The sequence below is a fragment of the Gossypium arboreum genome, chromosome 2, assembly GCF_025698485.1.
Source record: "Gossypium arboreum isolate Shixiya-1 chromosome 2, ASM2569848v2, whole genome shotgun sequence".
NCBI classification, from domain to species: Eukaryota; Viridiplantae; Streptophyta; class Magnoliopsida; order Malvales; family Malvaceae; genus Gossypium; species Gossypium arboreum.
In genome coordinates, this window is record NC_069071.1 from 105,610,014 (window position 1) to 105,628,585 (window position 18,572).

Consider the following 18,572-nt stretch of genomic DNA (forward strand, 5'->3'; position numbering starts at 1 on the left):
AATCTTTTACAAGCATAAAATTTGACTGCATTAACCAGAAGAGTATATCAATGGCATTTAGATCTCAATAGAGGTTCTTAAGTGCCAAAACATATACAAAGCTCTTTTAACAGATATAAGAAGCTTATATTATATTATATTAAAAGATTAGCTCAGCAGCAACAATTTCATTTCTTGATGAAGGCAATGCCCTTTTGAATGCTTCCAGCTAACTCTTCCTTTGCTTTCTCCAAACCAACCCTATTAACAATCAAACAGGTGTTCACTGCATAATCTGCTCTCTCTACCTAAAATAATAACAATCATTTATATTTCTGACAAAAACATATACCTCTCATATTCGTTTAGAGGCCCTAGTTGATAGACTTCCTCGGCTCCTGTACGACCAAGTCGTACCTTGGTTGCAAAGAAAGGAAGTTCGGTAACCTGAGATCGAGATTGTTAAAGAACATGTGGAAATGCAAAACCAACAAGATGGTGTTGGCATGAAAAAAATTTGTTTGAGAGGGTACCTCGGAAGCTACAAAGGCACATTCCACGACTCCGGCATCTCCTCTCAAGCCTCGGAGACATGCATCTGCAAACTTGACAGCTGCATATGCCTATACACATTTAAAGGCTTCCCTTTAGTTTAATTTATCCATTAATTTCTACTTTTTAAGAAAAAAAACTTGTACAAAGTGAAGGTAGAATGGCCAACCATTGACAAGGTAGCCGATCCAGCCCCAGCTTTTGCCTGCATAAGTGAAAAAGATGAATTCACCCATAACAACAACAATAATAAAGCAATTTTCATCAGTAGTCAATCCTTTTTATCTAACAACTTGGTCTTAGTTACTAGCCATTATGCATTTAACAATTAACTTCCAAACATACAGATAGGCTTATGCGATTTTCTTAGTAGTTGACTGAAGTATTGGCAGCAGGAGACCAGACTAAGAAATGTCAAAACATGTTCTAACTTCTACTGTATATTTCATTTGTTGGTTCTGCAATCTATGTTAAGAAAAGAGAACATTATTATACCTCAACAACTTCTGTTCCACCGTTTTGAATGCGATTTGTTAGGTATTCCGTTTCTTCAGGGGTGAAGCTGCTTGGAGGTTTGACCTGCAAAGATTGAAATCAAGTAAATTCAACTAATGATAGATTACCAAAAGTGAAAATAAGTGAAATTTGTAGATAACATTGAAGACCTGTGACAAAAGAGGCAAAATTGTTACTCCTGAATGACCTCCAACAACCGGTACATTAACTTCTCTAGGATCAAGTCCCAGGACTTCTGCCTGTACCCAAAACAAAAAAATGGTTATCTAAGGAGTGAAAACTAGAAATGGTCTGCTACATGCTATGTGATTTCTTGGTGCTTTATGTAAGAAAATGAGGAATACAATAAAATGGTTATGCATACCACAAAAGTGTTAGCTCTGACGACATCAAGAGTTGTCACTCCCAAAAGTCGCTTTGGATCGTAAGTACCGGCCTTCTTAAAAACCTCTGCTGCAATTGGAACTGTAGAATTCACTGGATTGCTGATCAGATTAACAATTGCATTTGGGCAGCACTTTGCAACTCCTTCACAAAGTGTCTTGACAATTCCAGCATTGATGTTGAAAAGGTCATCCCTCGTCATTCCAGGCTTCCTTGGAACACCAGCAGGTATGATCACAAGGTCCATGCCGGTCAACGCACTCTCAAGCTGCGGCTGCCCTAGGAAACCACGTACCTATAACCAATAAAGCATTCCACTTACTCTCGATTTTTACATGTAATTGACATAATAATTTGCTCTTCATTCAAAAGCATAGCCTATGGTATCTTAGAAAACTAGTTTTCACTGTTGAATAACTGAAGTCTCTGGAGGAGAAGTAAATATTACCACAGCACCAGTATCCATGTGACTGAGGTCAGCTGTGACACCAGGAGAGTTCACAACATCGTAAAGATGAAGAACCGAGACGAGAGGATTCATCTTCATTAACATTGCAAGAGGCTGGCCAATGCCTCCAGCTGCTCCTAAGATAGCAACTTTGAACCCTGGTGACCCTCCTTTCGCTCTACAGTCAGCTCGCCTCAAAATAGAACTTTCGTCCATCTGTTACAACCAACACATATAATAAACAAGCAAGCCACCTTATTTAATAAAACTTGTACTAACATAGAAGAGAACCTGAGGTTGGAGATGGGCTGCGAGCCTGGCAATGCGCTGGTTAGCGTCTGAACTAAACTCCATTTCCTTTCTCTTACTGAAAGATGGACAGATAGTGGGGGTTGAGGGTTAAAATATTACGTACTACTTGGAAAGAATGAATGGATTTAAACAGAAGACCAAAAGAAGAGATAACGGTGAAGTTGACATAAATACATAAATATATTCAGTTTGTGTGGAAACTAGTTTTTGAAGTCCTTATCCTATCTTTAATCGCAAAGAGAAATGTGGCTCCAAAAGACTTGGTCTGGGTTTATTTTCAGGGTGATAAAATACTTGAGATGTCTATTTTTCTGCTCAAACTTTTGGGGCCTGAATGTTGTAACCTGTTACGGTTATATGATCAAACATTTACTTCAACAGCTGCTACTCCTCTTAACCAAATACCTCAAATCATTTAAGTTATAATTCATTATTATTTATTACCAAAATAATCAGCACTAATCTGTCTTCTAGTCCAAGAGACACAAATAAGCAAGCTACCTTCATCTTTTTTTTATAGAAAACTGTACCATAACCTATTGGCTATTGCAATATATGAAGATGGTGAGGTTTCAGAAGAACGTATCAGTAATACTCCAAAAAGAAGAAAAATCGATTATATTGCACATCAGAAAGAAAACTAAAACAAATTTATGGTAGTTTGGTTACAGTTCTATGACAAATTTTGTAAAGGATATCCAATAACTTAAAACACCAAGTCTATAATGTCTGTCACAGTATCATAGCTGGGGTTTTCTTTTTGCAAAGTACTACAAAACAATTGAATTTATATATTCAGTGTTGTGATAATGGCAGTAGGCCACAATTTTTGAAAAACAAAACTAGTTTTCAGGCAATCTGAGCGCTTGTTCCTTCAATGGTAACCAATGGTTTGGTGAGACATAACTAGGCCTTTGATTTCTTCCCTTTAGTTTCAGCAGCTGGTTTGGTCTTGAAAGGGAGGAAGGACTTCCCACCCATGAATGGCCGTAAAACTTCTGGTATTTCAACACCATCTTCTCTCTGGTAATTCTCAAGGATGCAGCATATTGTCCTTTCGGTTGCTGTGAGGGTAGAGTTCAACAGGTGAACATATTGTTTCACCTGCTCATTGTTCTGCAAGAAGGTTAACAACAGAAAGCAATCACAAAGCATGAACTGGAATTTAAATGGTAGAACTCAAGAATGATAGGTATTAAGTATGGAAGTAGTTCTAGATTATTGCTAAACCAATATGCACTCTTATGAAGGGGGGAAAAAAGTATGAATCGGTATATATTTCCAAAACACTTGCACTCTGCTTTCAATATATAACAAGACAAGCCGACATAACCAACCTTTTTCTGCCCATATCTAATTTCTAGCCTCCTTGATTGGTAATCTGTACAATTTGAGCATGACACTAACTCTCTGTAAGTCTGAGATGCTGGAAACCATGCTTCCAAGTCATACTTCTTGGCAGCAGCATCATTAAGAGCACCAGAAACAATCACCACGACTTGATAGGGAAGCTTTAGCTGCAAATTAAAATTCACACTAATCCATGTAAAGACTCTTCAGCCTCAAGACTTCCAATGGAAAATTTTATGTGCATGGTGAACTTCTGTTAAAAGATAGATTAGGGCCACTTCGAGCTGAAGGGAAAAGGCTCCAGTTTATTTATCTAAAAGTGATTTTGTTTCACAATGAAAACCAAAAGATTACTTGACAAATGACCCTTCCACAAGGCATGGGAAGTAAATATAATTCTAGCCTGATAAGGTTCACTAGTACAGATAAAACCAACATTCAAAGAGCTCCAATTATAGATAAAATGGGATTAGGTGAAAAACTGGAAATCAGTGATGTGTAGTAATTAATCAATTCATAGAAAATAAATATTATACCATGTGATAAAAACCCTCAGAGTTTTTAATCATTTCCTCATGCATGTCCCAGGACTCATTACCATTTGGACTGGTAATGCAGAATTGCTCCACTTTCTCAAATTGATGAACCCGAAAAATTCCAAGAGTATCACGACCATGTGAACCAGCTTCTTTGCGGAAACAAGATGAATATCCAGCATATCTGGGAAAACAAATTACATAAACAAATAGCAACCAAAAAAACATTTTGCGACACATACAGCCATCACTTCTTTTGCATGCTTAGAAGTTAGAACCTTATAGGTAGCTCAGAGGGCTGGATCCAATCATCCACGTGGTAAGAACAGAGTGGCTGTTCAGCAGTTGCAATAAGATACTTGTCATCACCTTCACCGGTCACCTAATGAACATCAACAACACCAGTCATGCTTTCTTATTGTAGAATATGAAATAATTGGTGAAAGGAATATGCCTGGATACTGATTTGCACATCCTAACCATAAAGAACAGGTTTTTTTTTTTTGTTTTTTTTTTTCCTTTTCCTAATGTATAATAAGAACACTTGATCGCATGTAAAGTTATAACAAGAATTAAACAATCTCAATTCTATATAGTTCAAATCTCACAATTTGTAAAGATACCAATACCATCCTAGTATATGGAAAGAAGAGAGATCTCTAAAGCAATCTAAAAATGTTACCTTGTAAAGTTCCTCATCAAATTGGGCCAATTGAGCACACTTGGCCATAACATCTTTCCTCATGAAGAATGGAGTTTGCAATGCTGTATACCCCCTTTTCTCCAAAAAATCTAGCCCAAAATTGATCAAAGCTTGATTGAGACGCACTCCATCTCCCTTTAGGTAGTAACCTCTACCTCCTGCAACATCAGCACCTATAGTACAGGACAATGGAACATCAATTAAAATGATGGAAAGTGAAACAATCCAATTCAATTTGCCAGCTGAATTCATGCATAAAACAACACAAAGTTCATCATGAGAAATACAGCCTACTGTTCTATTATCTCGTAGCTTAAAGAGAGACCCTACACATCTTAAAACCAATAAACAACATTTCCATTACATACAGCAAAGCATGTTAAACCCTGAAAAATACAATTACCCTTTTTTGTATCAGCAATCCCAAGAAGCTCGACAAGCTCAACATGGTTCTTCAGCTTTGGCTCCAAACGCTTTTCACCCCAAGTTCTAATCACAGCATTATTTGCCTGCAATATATTGGTAGTCAAGTAAATTACCCTGATTAAAGCATTAGCAATCAAAAACCAAGGAAATGAATAAAATTTGCAGAGTCAGTCACCTCATCATCACTGACGGGAACCGAGTCATGCACAAGGTTACCAATTTTCTCCAATTTAGATTTTAAAACAGCCCAAGAATCTTTAACCTCAACATCTTTCTCAGCCATTTTCTGTTTAACCTCCTCTGTCTTTGCAATTGTCTCCGTTGCATCTTGCTTAGCCTTTTTTCACATCAATTCCAACATAAAAAAAATTAAAGAAAATCCCACGACTAATTAAAAAGAGAGAGTGCGTGTGAGAGTGAGAGAGACTCACAATTTTAAGTTGAGCGACTTGCTTGTTAATCTTATTGAACTCTTTTCGCAGATTTTCAAGTTCATATAACACTGTACCAGAAATTTAGCATTACACAAAAAAAAAATTAAATAAAAATAGCAATTCGAAATGGGAGAATGAGAGGAGGGATTAGATAGTTACGTTGGCGATAAACTTTGTCAAGGTCGATGATGGCATCGACATCTTGAACATTGGCGTAACGACGCCGTAATGATTCGCGAATGATCTCAGGGTTATGACCCTTCTCCTCTCTGAATAAATTGATGTCCAACATTTTTTTTCTTTTTAATCGACAAGGTGATTGAAATCGACACTGAACCAACCCTAAAGACGAAAGGTAAAAGAATACGAAAACCCTAGTTTCCCATACTGTTTGTTTACAGGTTCGCGCTATTGCACTCAGTGATAGTTATTCTGCACCTGCAGCCCACAGGGCTTTTTGCCTGGTTGAAATTGTTGCGTCAATTTACACAAAGGAATTGGGTTTGGGTTTCTTGGACTGCTTTTAATTTGAATTATATCAAAAATTACGATTGACTTCAAAAAGTAAAAATTAACCAATTTAATCCCTTAGATTTATCACTTTTATCTTATGATCACCATTTTATTTTGTTATAAAAATGGTCACTACTTGTATTAGTAATGATAAAATCATCTGTCCTAAACAAATGACTCAAGATCCATATTATTTTCTTAATCCATACAATGTCACTGAGAGAATATTATTTACTCTTACATCGAGCTCTGATTCCATTATTGTAAGAAAAGTCATATCACTTAGTCATATATCTAACATACCAACTTTCTATCCACTCTCTTAAGAGCATATGTTTCAATACTCAAAGTACAATAGTTAAGCATATATGGTCGTTCACTTGCTCCAGATTTAGATAAGACACGCTATAAATATTATAAAGTAAATTAATCCATAAAGGGATCTAAGACTAATTATGTAACACCCCTTACCCGTGTCCAACACCAGGACAGGATACGAGGCATTACTGGACTTAAATATACACATACAAGTAAAACCAAGCCATAAAATTTCAATCAATTCAAAAACATTCAAACACATACATATCGTCCTTTTTACGGACCTACGAGGCCCAAAACATGCATTGAAAGTAGTTAGGGACTAAAACGAGAACTTTAGAAGGTTTTGGGAAAACTTAAAAATTTTTCCATGAAATAGGGTCACACACCCGTGTCCTCAGGCCGTGTAATTCTCTGTTTATCACGTCATCATCAAAAAAGGTCACACGGCCGATCACACACCCGTGTGTCCAGACCGTGTGATACATTAAAAATAAATGAATTTTTCATAAAATGGTGCAGAATTCACACGGCCAGAGCACACGCCCATATGGGTAGCCGTGTTTCTCACACGGGCAAGACACACGCCCGTGTCTTAGCCCGTGTGTTTACTACTGGGCATACTGACTTGTAAAACTAGGGTGCAAGGGACACACGGCTATACAACACACCCATGGGGGCAGACCGTGTGTCACACACGGCCTAGACACATGCCCGTGTGTTTACCTGTGTGGACCATTCTGAGGCTATCTTCTAAGCCAATTGTCACCCCCAAATATCCCTACACTCAAACTTGTTTCATAACATGCAACATAACATATTTAAACACTCAATATCCAATTCCATGGCATTTTCGTGCCTTCAAAATATCTTCCTAATGCATATTCAATTAGTCACACCATTTAGAAACATTCCACACCAATTTCATGCATAACCAAATTCGTTATCCAAATTCCATAATACTTATCCATGACAATGATCATCTTAAGTCATTAAGTCATTTCTTTTCTCCTAGCATCTATTCCACGCCTCATCATTCATTCACCAAGCAATAACATATTACTTCATCAAGGCATTAGCACATGCATGCATGGGTAATTAGATTACAACCCAATAATCAAATATAAGCCATATCACATGGCCATTACAAAATGAATCATCAATATTAGAGGCCTTTACAACTTGGCCAACTTTACATGACACAAATCACAAAATATCTAAGTCCCATATATATGCCATACTCAAGTTATCAAATTCACTATACCCAATATTCTTTTGATAGTGTGATCGAATACTCTGATAGCTTCCGATCCCCGAGCTAACTTGGCAGTACTGCAAAGGATGGAAAGGAAAGGGTGTAAGCATTAAAGCTTAGTAAGTCTACATGCAAATAATATGCAATGATAGAAAGCATTCATCACACAAAGACATAATAACATAACTATAAAGATTATTCCTCATTCAAGCATGTTGACTTATTTATCAAATGTTCATATATATGTACTTTCTCATCACAATTCATCCTTTATCAAGGCAATGCTCGTGAGTTTAGCGTACATACTTGTACTTACCCGTAGTATATCATATGATCATACCTTCTTTAACATGCCCTCTTTGGGACTTTCATCACCTCATCCATTGCATTATCCGTTGGACACTCGGAATACTATTGGATACACGGAAAACTTGCACATAAGTGCTACATATACGTACATAGCCAAAGCTAACTCATAACATGTAACACTCGCTAAGGAGCTACTCACGAGCCTGCTTATATAAGTTATCGGTCAAAGTGTAACTACACGGGCTGCTCACACAAGCTGTCAAGTATCCGAACCACTCAGGACTACCTAGCCACCAGTAGGACACACAAGACCAGTACCCGGAACCAAATTACATGTACTTCGTACATCATGAACTCAAACCACACAATGAGTTCAGAGGTCACATATATATATCACGAACCCAGACTGCTCAATGAGTTAGGATTCCTTAATTCCTAGTTACATGTCACTTGTATCCTAGACTATTCCTAAGGTTTAAACGGGGTTTCCTTACTTGTCGCATCACTGTCGAACTTGCTCGTAATGTCGTTTATGATATCCATAATACCAACCATGTACTCATGGAATATCAAGGCATATAATTCATGATAGCAAATAAGCATTTAAGTTCATATAACATTAAAGCATTAAAACATGTAATACATCACATTATTTACACATGAACTTACCTCGGTACAAAATGATGATAAACGAGCCTATTCGTCGAAAACCTTATTATTTCCTCGATCAAGACTCGTATCACGTTTTTCTTGATCTATAATGCCAAATTTAACTTGTTTAATAATCACATTGTCCAAATCAATCCATAATTCATAATTTTATAAAATTACCTTTTTACCCCTAACCTTTACTTATTTATATTTCAGTCCCTAGGCTCGTAAAATGAAATGCATGCATTTTCTTTGTCATCCAAGCCTAGCTGAATTTTCCTTGTACTCATAACAGCCCATATTTTTATCAAAATCAGATTTTTATCACTTAGTTTACACCTTTTTCAATTTAGTCCTTTTTAGTGGTTTTCATGAAAAATCATCTTGTGAAAGATGTTTATCACACACTAAACTCTCATATTCCTCCATGAATCATCAAAATACATGCATGTCACACATGGGTAAATTTTCATACATAGACCCTACTTCAAATTAAGGGTGGAAATAGGTAAATCAAGCTACGAGCATTTCAAAATTGTAAAGAATATTAAAAACGGGCTAGGGAATACTTACTATTGAGCTTGAAAAGATGAACAAAACCTTAGCTATGGCTCCTTGAGATTTTGGGCAATGGGGGAGGAAGATGGACACCAATTTTGACTTATTTTCCCTTTTTATTCTTTTATTTACCAAATGACCAAAATGCCCTTAAGGCCTTTCTTTCAATTTTTTCCTACACATGTTCATTTTTGTCCAAAATTTTAGAAATTGGTCAAATTGCTAATTAGGACCTTCTAATTTATAATCTAAAGCAATTTCATGCTAAAAGCTTCTAGAACACAAGTTTTTCATCTTATTCAATTTGGTCCCTAAAGTTCAATTGGACATTTTATGCGTAGAATTTCTTCATGAAATTTTCACACAAGCATGTATTCATATCATGGACCTCATAATAGTCATAAAATAATTATTTATATTTCAGATTTGTGGTCTCAAAACCACTGTTCCGATTAGGCCCTAATTCGAGATGTTACAAATTAAACATGGGTTTAATCCGATGTATTGTTAGTTTAAACAATCACATCCATGCCTCTATTTCTAAGAGTCAATCCAACTCCAATAACCAAGACAATGATCTCTCCAATTAGACTTATAACAACATCATAGTAATAACAAGAGTCATTTTCTCAATCTGACCCATTGACTACAACCGTTTTAGACTACCTACTAATTCAAGTTATCTTCTTGCGTGACAATCATAATGCCTCAAAAATTTTGGATTTTTGAATTTTGCACTGAATTGAGATAAGTTTGATAATTTTTTATAATAAATTATTTCAAAAATTTCACATGAAAGGATAAAATTTGGGTTTTTAATATTTTTATGGACCATAAACTTATTTGAATTGTTAGTTTAATTTCAAGATTAGTTTGAATTTTGATTTTTTTTATGGATTAAATTGAACTTTTAACATTCAATGGAGGTCTAATATTGTAATTAAGCTTTTTTTTCGATTCTCTATATGTTAATTGATGTTAAAGTACTTGGGAAGTCCTTGTATCATAGGAATTAGATCAAATTCATCCCTTTAATATCAACTGGATCAACTAGTCCATGTACTATTAAAAGAATCAAATAAGTCAAAACTATGATAGAGCTAACAGTTATTGGATAAAAATGTCTTGAATTTTAAACAAAAGATTTCATCTATAAAACCATAAATACTTTAAAAATATTAACTCTACTATGCAATAAATGTTTTTTTTAAATCGTAAATGTTAACTTTATTTCAATTTGTCCTTATTTGATTCTTTTAATAGTATATGGACTAAATTGATATATTTAATAATTGATAGACTAATTTAATCAAATCCCTATAATAAAGGGACCTCTCAAGTATATTCACCCTTTAGTTGAAATGATAACGCCAAGCAAATTACAAGTGTTCCTAGTTCCACAAGTGGAACTTGAATCCAGTTTAACGGACAAGAATTAATCCTAGTTTTTCTTAACATCTCAGTCAACGGTTCTATTACAGTTTCTTTTGACAAACTTAAATGATAAATCTCTAAGTCTAGAAACTATAGACAGAATATCTTCAACAATTGCAAAAATCTCCCAAGGCCACTGGTTCTTTTTCGATAAGCATTGAATCGGTTGTTATCAGCCGCAAGTATAGCTTAGGCTTCAGCCGCCAATGCTGTAGACTCATGCGTCAACGCGTTGGTTCCACCTACAACTCCATTGCTGTTCTTGGCAATTGCAGACACCCTTGCTTCTCGATTTTTCCCTTTTGGAGAAGCATCACAATTGATCTTTACAACTTGGGGTGGCGGTTTTGTCCATTCCGAATTTATGGCAATGTTAGGCTGGACTGTCATGAACTCGATTAGTTGATGGTGGCCTGCCGAGGCTTTTTTCCCAAACATTTAGAGGGTCTTCCTGTTTGCCATCAAAATGCCACATATACCTCACCTTCCAAATCTCCCAGCAAATGGATGCCATGTGTTCCAGCCCCTTTGATGCCTGGAGTTGGGGTAATTTTTCATTAACAGTCTGCCACCATTGCGCAAACGAGCCAAATCCAACCTCGTTTGGGACAAGCAAAAGCTAGAAACACGCCATGAGAAGCTGGAAAAATAATAGCACATGCTCAATAGAGCAGAGAAGGTGGCAAGCTGACAATACTACCCACAAAATAACATTTATTATTTTATAAAAATAAAAGATTTATAATTTTACAATTGAGATTCAATTAGTTGATGACGCATCCTCAACAAATCATTTAAATAGATAAATGAATGGATAAATTTCATTTTTTTTCTAAAAGAAAATAATTATAGAATTATTCAACAATTGAAATCAGAATGTGAATAAAAACTTTAAGTAATAGGAACGCTTTCTGTATTGTCGGTTTGCAATGATGAAAATTATGATACAATAAATCATCAAATTATAAAAAGTGGGTTCAGAGGCTTGTTTATGAGTCTATCTATTTAATTAGATTCAAAGATTTAGGAAGGTTTAAATAAAAATAAGTTTAAAATATGAGTTTAGACGAAAAATGAAATTTATTTTTAAATAGAACAAACTTTAGGTAAATTTTTTGACTCAGCTCCAATGCATATTTTTAAATTAATTAATGAGAAACATTTGTTTTAGTATTTTTAAAGTATTTGATATATTTTGTTTTATATAATAAAATAATTTTTAAAAATAATACAGACCTAAAATTAGTATCTATTAATCTGAATCAAACTTAAACAATATTTTAAATCTAATTTTGAACAGGATGAAATCCAAACCCATCAATCGAATTTAAAATTTATAAATTGCTTGTTAGTCAAAGTAGAGGCAGAAAGTCTAACAAGTTATTTCATAATATTGACAAGTAGAAGTAGACTTACTTCATCTAATATTTCTTTTCAATGTTGTAGCGCTGGCAACCTAAGGGGAATCTTATTTCAGAACACTACAACATGTCACTCACTCACATAATTTTATTGTTTTAATAATTGTAATAATATGGAAATTTCATATCAAACATAAAATATTAAAATATATTTTAATTTTTTTTATAGATTTAAATCATTATTCATAATTTATTTTTAATTTATAAATAAAAGAATAATATATTTTGTCACACTCAAACTCACAATTTTCTGTATTAATAATAATATTCATGTCCAGCTCAATTAATACATTTTAAAAATTTTAAAAAATACTATACCTGTTGTATGAATCATTGAAAAGCATTAGTGGTAAGCATTATAATATTGCAAACTTTTGAATGATTTAAGCTTAAAGTTAAAAGCAAGTTCCAAATCAAAGAAATCCATAAAATATTTATGGAAAAAGGTGATATGATATGTCAAAGATTTCAATGTCTACCTTTCTGGGTTAGGGTTTGTTAGATTGAGACAATTTCTTAATCATTCGTCAAAATATTTCACAAATCTGACTCCGCAAATATGTTGAGAACTTGACAAAAAACAAGTTAGCTATACGTTCCTTCAACGAATAATCGTGACAAGTTAGGCTCTAAATGAGTTTTCGTAAATCATTCCAATTTCATTTTAAAAATATTTGAATTAAATTTGGTAATTATAAAATTGAGTTCAAGCTATTGATCGAGCTTAGTAATACTTTATTTGAATAGCTTGTAAGTCTTAACAAGTTTTTTACATTTTTATATTATTAAATTACGTTATTATTCTTAATATATATTATTAACTTTAAATTTAATTATCGAGTCGAACTTGAGTATAAAAATTGGTAAACAAACTTAATTGAACTCGAGCTTAAAAATAGATATTCAATTGAGCTCGAGTCGAGTATTGAGTTATGAATTTCGTGTCAAGCTTGAGCTCAACCTTGGCAGTATTCAAGCTTGACTCAACCCAATTATACTTGTACTTAGAACTAGGGGTGATATTAATTCAGTTCAATTGAGTTTTTTAGATTTTCTTTAAAACGTCCATAATTTGATTTGCCTCGGTTCTTGATTTTTCTATTTTCTAGGCTTATTTTGATAAAATAAGTTTTGTTTTATGGCTTTTGAATATTATTTGACAGCATTTTAAGGTCTTTTTCATAAATATTTTTAAAAATAATAATTTTCAAGAATTTTAAGTTATTTTTTATTTTAAATATAAAATATTTAATTTTATATAATAAAAATAAAATTAATTATATATTAAATAAAAATTTCAATTCAATTTTGGATACTGCAATTTTTAAATTTGCATTCCATAAATCGTCTAAATATTTTGATTTGTATCAATTTTGATTTGTTGAGGTTTTTTTTTTACTAAACCCTACTTAGAACTTTTTTAATATTTATTTGATATATTGATGGTAAAATTATCCATAATTTATTTTTAAAATTTTTTAAAATATCAATTATAAAATAAAAATTATTAATAAAAAATTATTGTGTTAAATAATTGTTTATAGTTTAAAATTCCATATAAAGTTAAGACTTAAGAGAGTGGTACAAGGGATGATAATGGGGTAGGAGTCGAAGCTTGACCAATTCACTCCAACCCAACTCTGACTCTCAATGAAAGAAACCTCTTGAATTTGAAATTTAATAGGAGACCAAGTTCGACCTGAATTTAATTAAATGTTTTTTTTTATTTTGAAGCAAAGAATTTTTTTTTTTAGTCTAGACATAAAAGTTAATATATATTATGAGGCATTTTTGTAAATATATCAGGGCGGATGATTATTAGACCCAACCCCAACTTGACTATTTTTTTTTAATTCCACCAACTCGACCTGCCCCAAATTTGAATTTTCCAAAAAAGAATCCGACCCTAAAGGATCGGGTCAGGTCAAAACCCATGAGATTCGGGGTTTTTTGCCAAGACTAAGACAACTGACAATTTTTTGTATATGGTGTGTTGGTTGCTCATCTCGTCCATTAATCATATGGTTGGAGATTTGATCCTAGTCATGAGAATGAAACACACTATATAGCTAGTCGTTTATATATTTGAAAATTATTCGTGATGAGAGGATTAGTTTCTGTTACTGGCGATTTGATACCTTGTTTTTGACAAAAAAAAATATCAATATACCAAATACCACTCCATAATTATCTTTTATTTTAGAATAATTACCCTATTTTATGCTATATTGGAGTTTCGAATTGATATTTAGAAATTACCAAGCATCTTAAAATTATAATATATAATATCACATGTTTACATGTGTAAAAACTACGTATTTAGGACATAGAGATATTTAAAAATAAAATACGATAAATAATAGAATGTATGGTTTAAAACTAATTAATAATAACATATACAATATGTATGATATTAAAATGAAAAAAATTAAATTATGAGTAAATGAAATTTTAACACACAAATACATCATATTAAGAATCTTCGGTGATATTATCAATCTTAAGTTGATGTCGAGTTAACCGGCGATACCAACTAAATCACTAACATTACCAATACTAGATTTGTCACACCCACTACTGAAACCATAGGAAAATCTGATAAGAGACTAAAACTGTAGCTAGACTTCGATTCTGTGAAAACAAACTCTAAACTACTGTCTGATTCATAAAACATCTGTAATAAAAATTGGAATATTAATTGATGCATAAAAATTCGTAATCAAGATAATACGATATGAGTACAAGAGGCCGTGGACGAAGCCGAAGAAGTGCTCGAGTGAGATCTTCGTCTTCGAGACATATGCTGGCGGTGGATGCACCGGTACCACCGACAACAGAGGTAGAGTCTCATGACCGCGGTGTCGGGGATGATGCCTTGTCACAGGCAATGCTTCGTGTTCTGGAAAGGGTTGCCGGGACAAGTTCGGGCAACGAAATTCGAGGATCGATTTCTAAACGACTCCGGGCCAACGGAGCAAAGATCTTTAGGGGCGTGTCTGGTATAGCCTCGAATGTGGCAGAATATTGGTTGGAGGCCACAGAACGGATTATGGACAACTTGGACTGCTCTGAGGAGATTGTGAGTGGGGTATCTGTACTAAGTCCTTTGGGTCACTTGGTTAGGGTAGACAAACTGTATAGGGATGTACCCTTAGAAACTCAAGGTAGGATTTTCCCGGAGATCGATGGAGTTATCGTTCGGAGAGTTTGATCTCATTTTGGGAATGGACGGCTTGTTAAGCATAAGACGACCACGGATTGTCTTTGCTAAACGAATGGTGTTAAGGACCACAAACGATGAGGAGGTTATAGTGATAGGTGAGCGAAGGGATTATTTGTCCAATGTGGTGTCGGCTTTTAAGAGCCGAAAAGTGGATTTGAAAAGGTTGTGAGGCCTATTTGGCATTTGTAAGTCAGTCAGAAGAGGAGGGACTGACAGTGGATAAGGTTAGGACCGTAAAGGAGTTCCAAGATATTTTTTCGGAGGAGCTTCCAGGATTGCCTCCGAACCGAGAAGTTGAGTTTGGAAAAGATTTGTTGCCTGGAACGGCACCCGTGTCCATCGCACCGTATAGGATGGCATCGAAGGAGTTAGTGGAATTAAAGACTCAAATTCAAGAGTTGTTGGATAGGGGCTTCATTAGGCCAAGCGTGTCTCCATGGGGAGCACCGGTGCTATTATGAAAAAGAAGGATGGTACGATGCGGATGTGCATTAATTATCGCCAGTTGAACAAACTGATGATTAAGAATAAGTATCCACTGCCAAGGATTGACAATCTGTTTGACCAATTTAGAGGAGCTTTTATATTTTCCAAGATCGACCTTCGATCTGGATATCATCAATTAAGGGTCAATGAGGCAGATATCCATAAGACAACATTCAGGACTCGGTATGGTCATTACAAGTTTCTGGTATTTGGACTGACAAACGCTCCTGCAGCATTTATGGATCTGATGAATCGTGTGTTCCAACCATTTTTTTAATCAGTTCGTAGTCGTCTTTATTAACGATATCCGGTATATTCTCAAACCGAAGCGAAACATGATGAGCATCTCCGTATAGTCTTGCAAGTGTTAAGGAGAAGGAACTCTTTGTGAAGTTCGCAAGTCGAACTTTGGTTGAGGAGGTAACCTTCTTAGGACATGCGGTCTCTGCTGAGGGATTAAGGTGGACCTCGAAAAATTGAAGCGATTTTGGAGTGGAAGTCGTCTAGGTCGATTAATCGAAATACGGAGTTTTCTAGGACTGGCGGGATACTCTGAAGGTTTATGGAAGGTTTTTCTGTGATGGCAGCACCTTTGACAAAACTCATAAGGAAAGGAGTACCGTTTGTATAGACTAAGAAACAGCAGGAAGCTTTCGAGAAGTTGAAGAAAGTTCTGACTGAAGCACCTGTGTTAATTCAGCCAGAGTCTGGGAAGGATTTTACTGTGTACAGTGACGCATCACATGTAGGCTTGGGCTGTATGTTAATGCAGGAGGATAAGGTGGTTGCATATGCATCACGACAGCTTAAACCTCACGAAGGGAACTATCTTACTCATGATTTGGAGTTGGCGGCAGTGATATTTGCACTTAAGATTTAAAGACATTACTTGTATGGGGAGAGGTGTATTATATACACAGACCACAAGGGTCTTAAGTATTTGTTGACTCAGAAGGAGCTGAACCTTAGGCAAAGGAGATGGATTGAGTTGCTTAAGGATTATGACTGTTCGATCGAGTATCACCGAGCAAGGCTAATATGGTAGCCGATCTTTGTAAGTCGTAGAAGCTGTATCTGATCTGAGAGTAATGTTTGCTCGTCTGAGTCTGTATGATGATAGAAGTTTGTTGGCTGAGTTGTAAGAGAGGCCAACCTGGGTGGATCAGATTAAGGAAAAGCAGTTGAACGATGAGTCTTTGGTCGCTCGTTTTCAACAAGTTAAGGAAGGGGAAACTTCTGAGTTTTGCTTAAATGGTGATGGAGTTCTGTGTTTCTGAGGAAGAATTTGTGTTCCGAGGGACTCTGATTTAAGGCAGACAATATTGAAGGAAGCTCATGGGGGACTATGTGCCATGCATCCTGGAGGGAATAAGTTGTATCACGACTTACAAGAATTGTACTGGTGGCCTAGACTTAAACGAGAAGTAACAGAGTTTGTAGGGAAATGTCCGACATGCTAGCAAGTGAAAGCTGAGCATCAATTACCCTCCGGATCATTACGGTCGGTGGGAGAGGGTAACCATGAACTTTGTGAGTGGGCTGCCCTTGACACCATCAAAAAAAGACTCGGTGTGGGTGATTGTGGATAGGTTGACCAAATCGGCCCATTTTATACCTGTTCGTACTGACTTTTCACTTCAAAAGTTAGCCAAGTTGTATGTGGCGGAGATTGTGCTACTTCATGGAGTCTCAGTTTCAATTATTTCTGATCGGGATCCCAGATTTACATCTCGATTTTGGCAAAGGTTGCATTTTAGTACGGCTTTCCATCCCCAGACTGATGGTTAATCGGAAAGCGTTATTTAGATTCTGGAGGACATGTTGAGGGGATGCGTGATTGACTTTCGAGGTAGTTGGGAGGATTACTTGCCGTTGGCAGAATTTGCGTACAATAACAGTTACCAGGCGAGTATTCGAATGGTACCGTATGAAGCACTGTATGGACGAAGGTGTCGTACACCTAGTTGTTGGACTGAACTAGGAAAGCGACAAATTCTTGGACCAGAATTGGTAGCTGATACTGAGGATAAGGTCAGAATAATTAGGGACCGGTTAAAAGAAGCATCTGATATGCAAAAGTCGTATGCAGATTTGAAGCATAAGGAGATTGAGTACTCAGTAGGTGATATGGTCTTCTTAAAGGTTTCTCCTTGGAAGAAGATATTAAGGTTCGGTAAGAATGGCAAGTTGAGTCCATGATTCATTGGGCCTTATCGGGTTTTGAAGCGAGTAGGCCCGATGGCTTATCAATTGAATTGCCTCGAGTTAGACAGATTCACGATGTTTTCACGTCTCCATGTTAAGGCGTTATCGTTTGACCTGCTCATGTCGTGCGATTCAGATTGAAGTTCGATGATTTGACCTTTGAGGAGGAGCTGTGCAAATATTGGCTCGAGATGTTAAGGTTCTCGAAGGAAATCATCCGTTAGTGAAAGTACTTTGGCGTAATCATGGAAGGAAAGAAGCCACTTGGGAATCAGAAGAGACTATGCGTCAACAATACCCTCAACTAGTTGGATCAGGTAAATTTCGAAGACGAAATTTATTTAAGGAGGGTAGAGTTGTAACGCCCCAATTTTCGGGAATTCTGTGAATGTTGGCAAATTTTCATGCTTTGATTTTGTCATTTGTGAGTGAAATTATGAAATAAAACCTATGTGAAAATGTTTGAAAATGCTATAGGCTAAATTGAAGTGGCCAAATAAATAGGAGTGCAAAATAGGAGGATTTGCATGACAAACCTTCCATTTTACATGAAATGGCC

At 35.5% G+C, this 18,572-nt stretch overlaps 2 protein-coding genes across 2 annotated transcripts; both read right to left on the reverse strand.

The window, feature by feature from the left end:
* Positions 1-4: 4 nt before the first annotated feature.
* Positions 5-2,340, reverse strand: LOC108467047 (malate dehydrogenase 2, peroxisomal). Its single transcript, XM_017767509.2, has 9 exons — positions 2,171-2,340; positions 1,880-2,095; positions 1,412-1,726; positions 1,197-1,286; positions 1,027-1,110; positions 701-736; positions 513-602; positions 332-426; positions 5-240 (listed from the first exon to the last, which is right to left on the reverse strand). Exons 1-9 carry the CDS (start codon positions 2,231-2,233, stop codon positions 168-170), a joined length of 1,062 nt encoding a protein of 353 aa, XP_017622998.1. The 5' UTR covers positions 2,234-2,340; the 3' UTR covers positions 5-167.
* Positions 2,341-2,862: 522 nt separating this feature from the next.
* LOC108467329 (serine--tRNA ligase-like) lies at positions 2,863-6,144 on the reverse strand. Its single transcript, XM_017767954.2, has 9 exons — positions 5,800-6,144; positions 5,638-5,708; positions 5,382-5,543; positions 5,184-5,289; positions 4,760-4,953; positions 4,356-4,459; positions 4,078-4,261; positions 3,529-3,708; positions 2,863-3,307 (listed from the first exon to the last, which is right to left on the reverse strand). Exons 1-9 carry the CDS (start codon positions 5,930-5,932, stop codon positions 3,098-3,100), a joined length of 1,344 nt encoding a protein of 447 aa, XP_017623443.1. The 5' UTR covers positions 5,933-6,144; the 3' UTR covers positions 2,863-3,097.
* Positions 6,145-18,572: the final 12,428 nt, after the last annotated feature.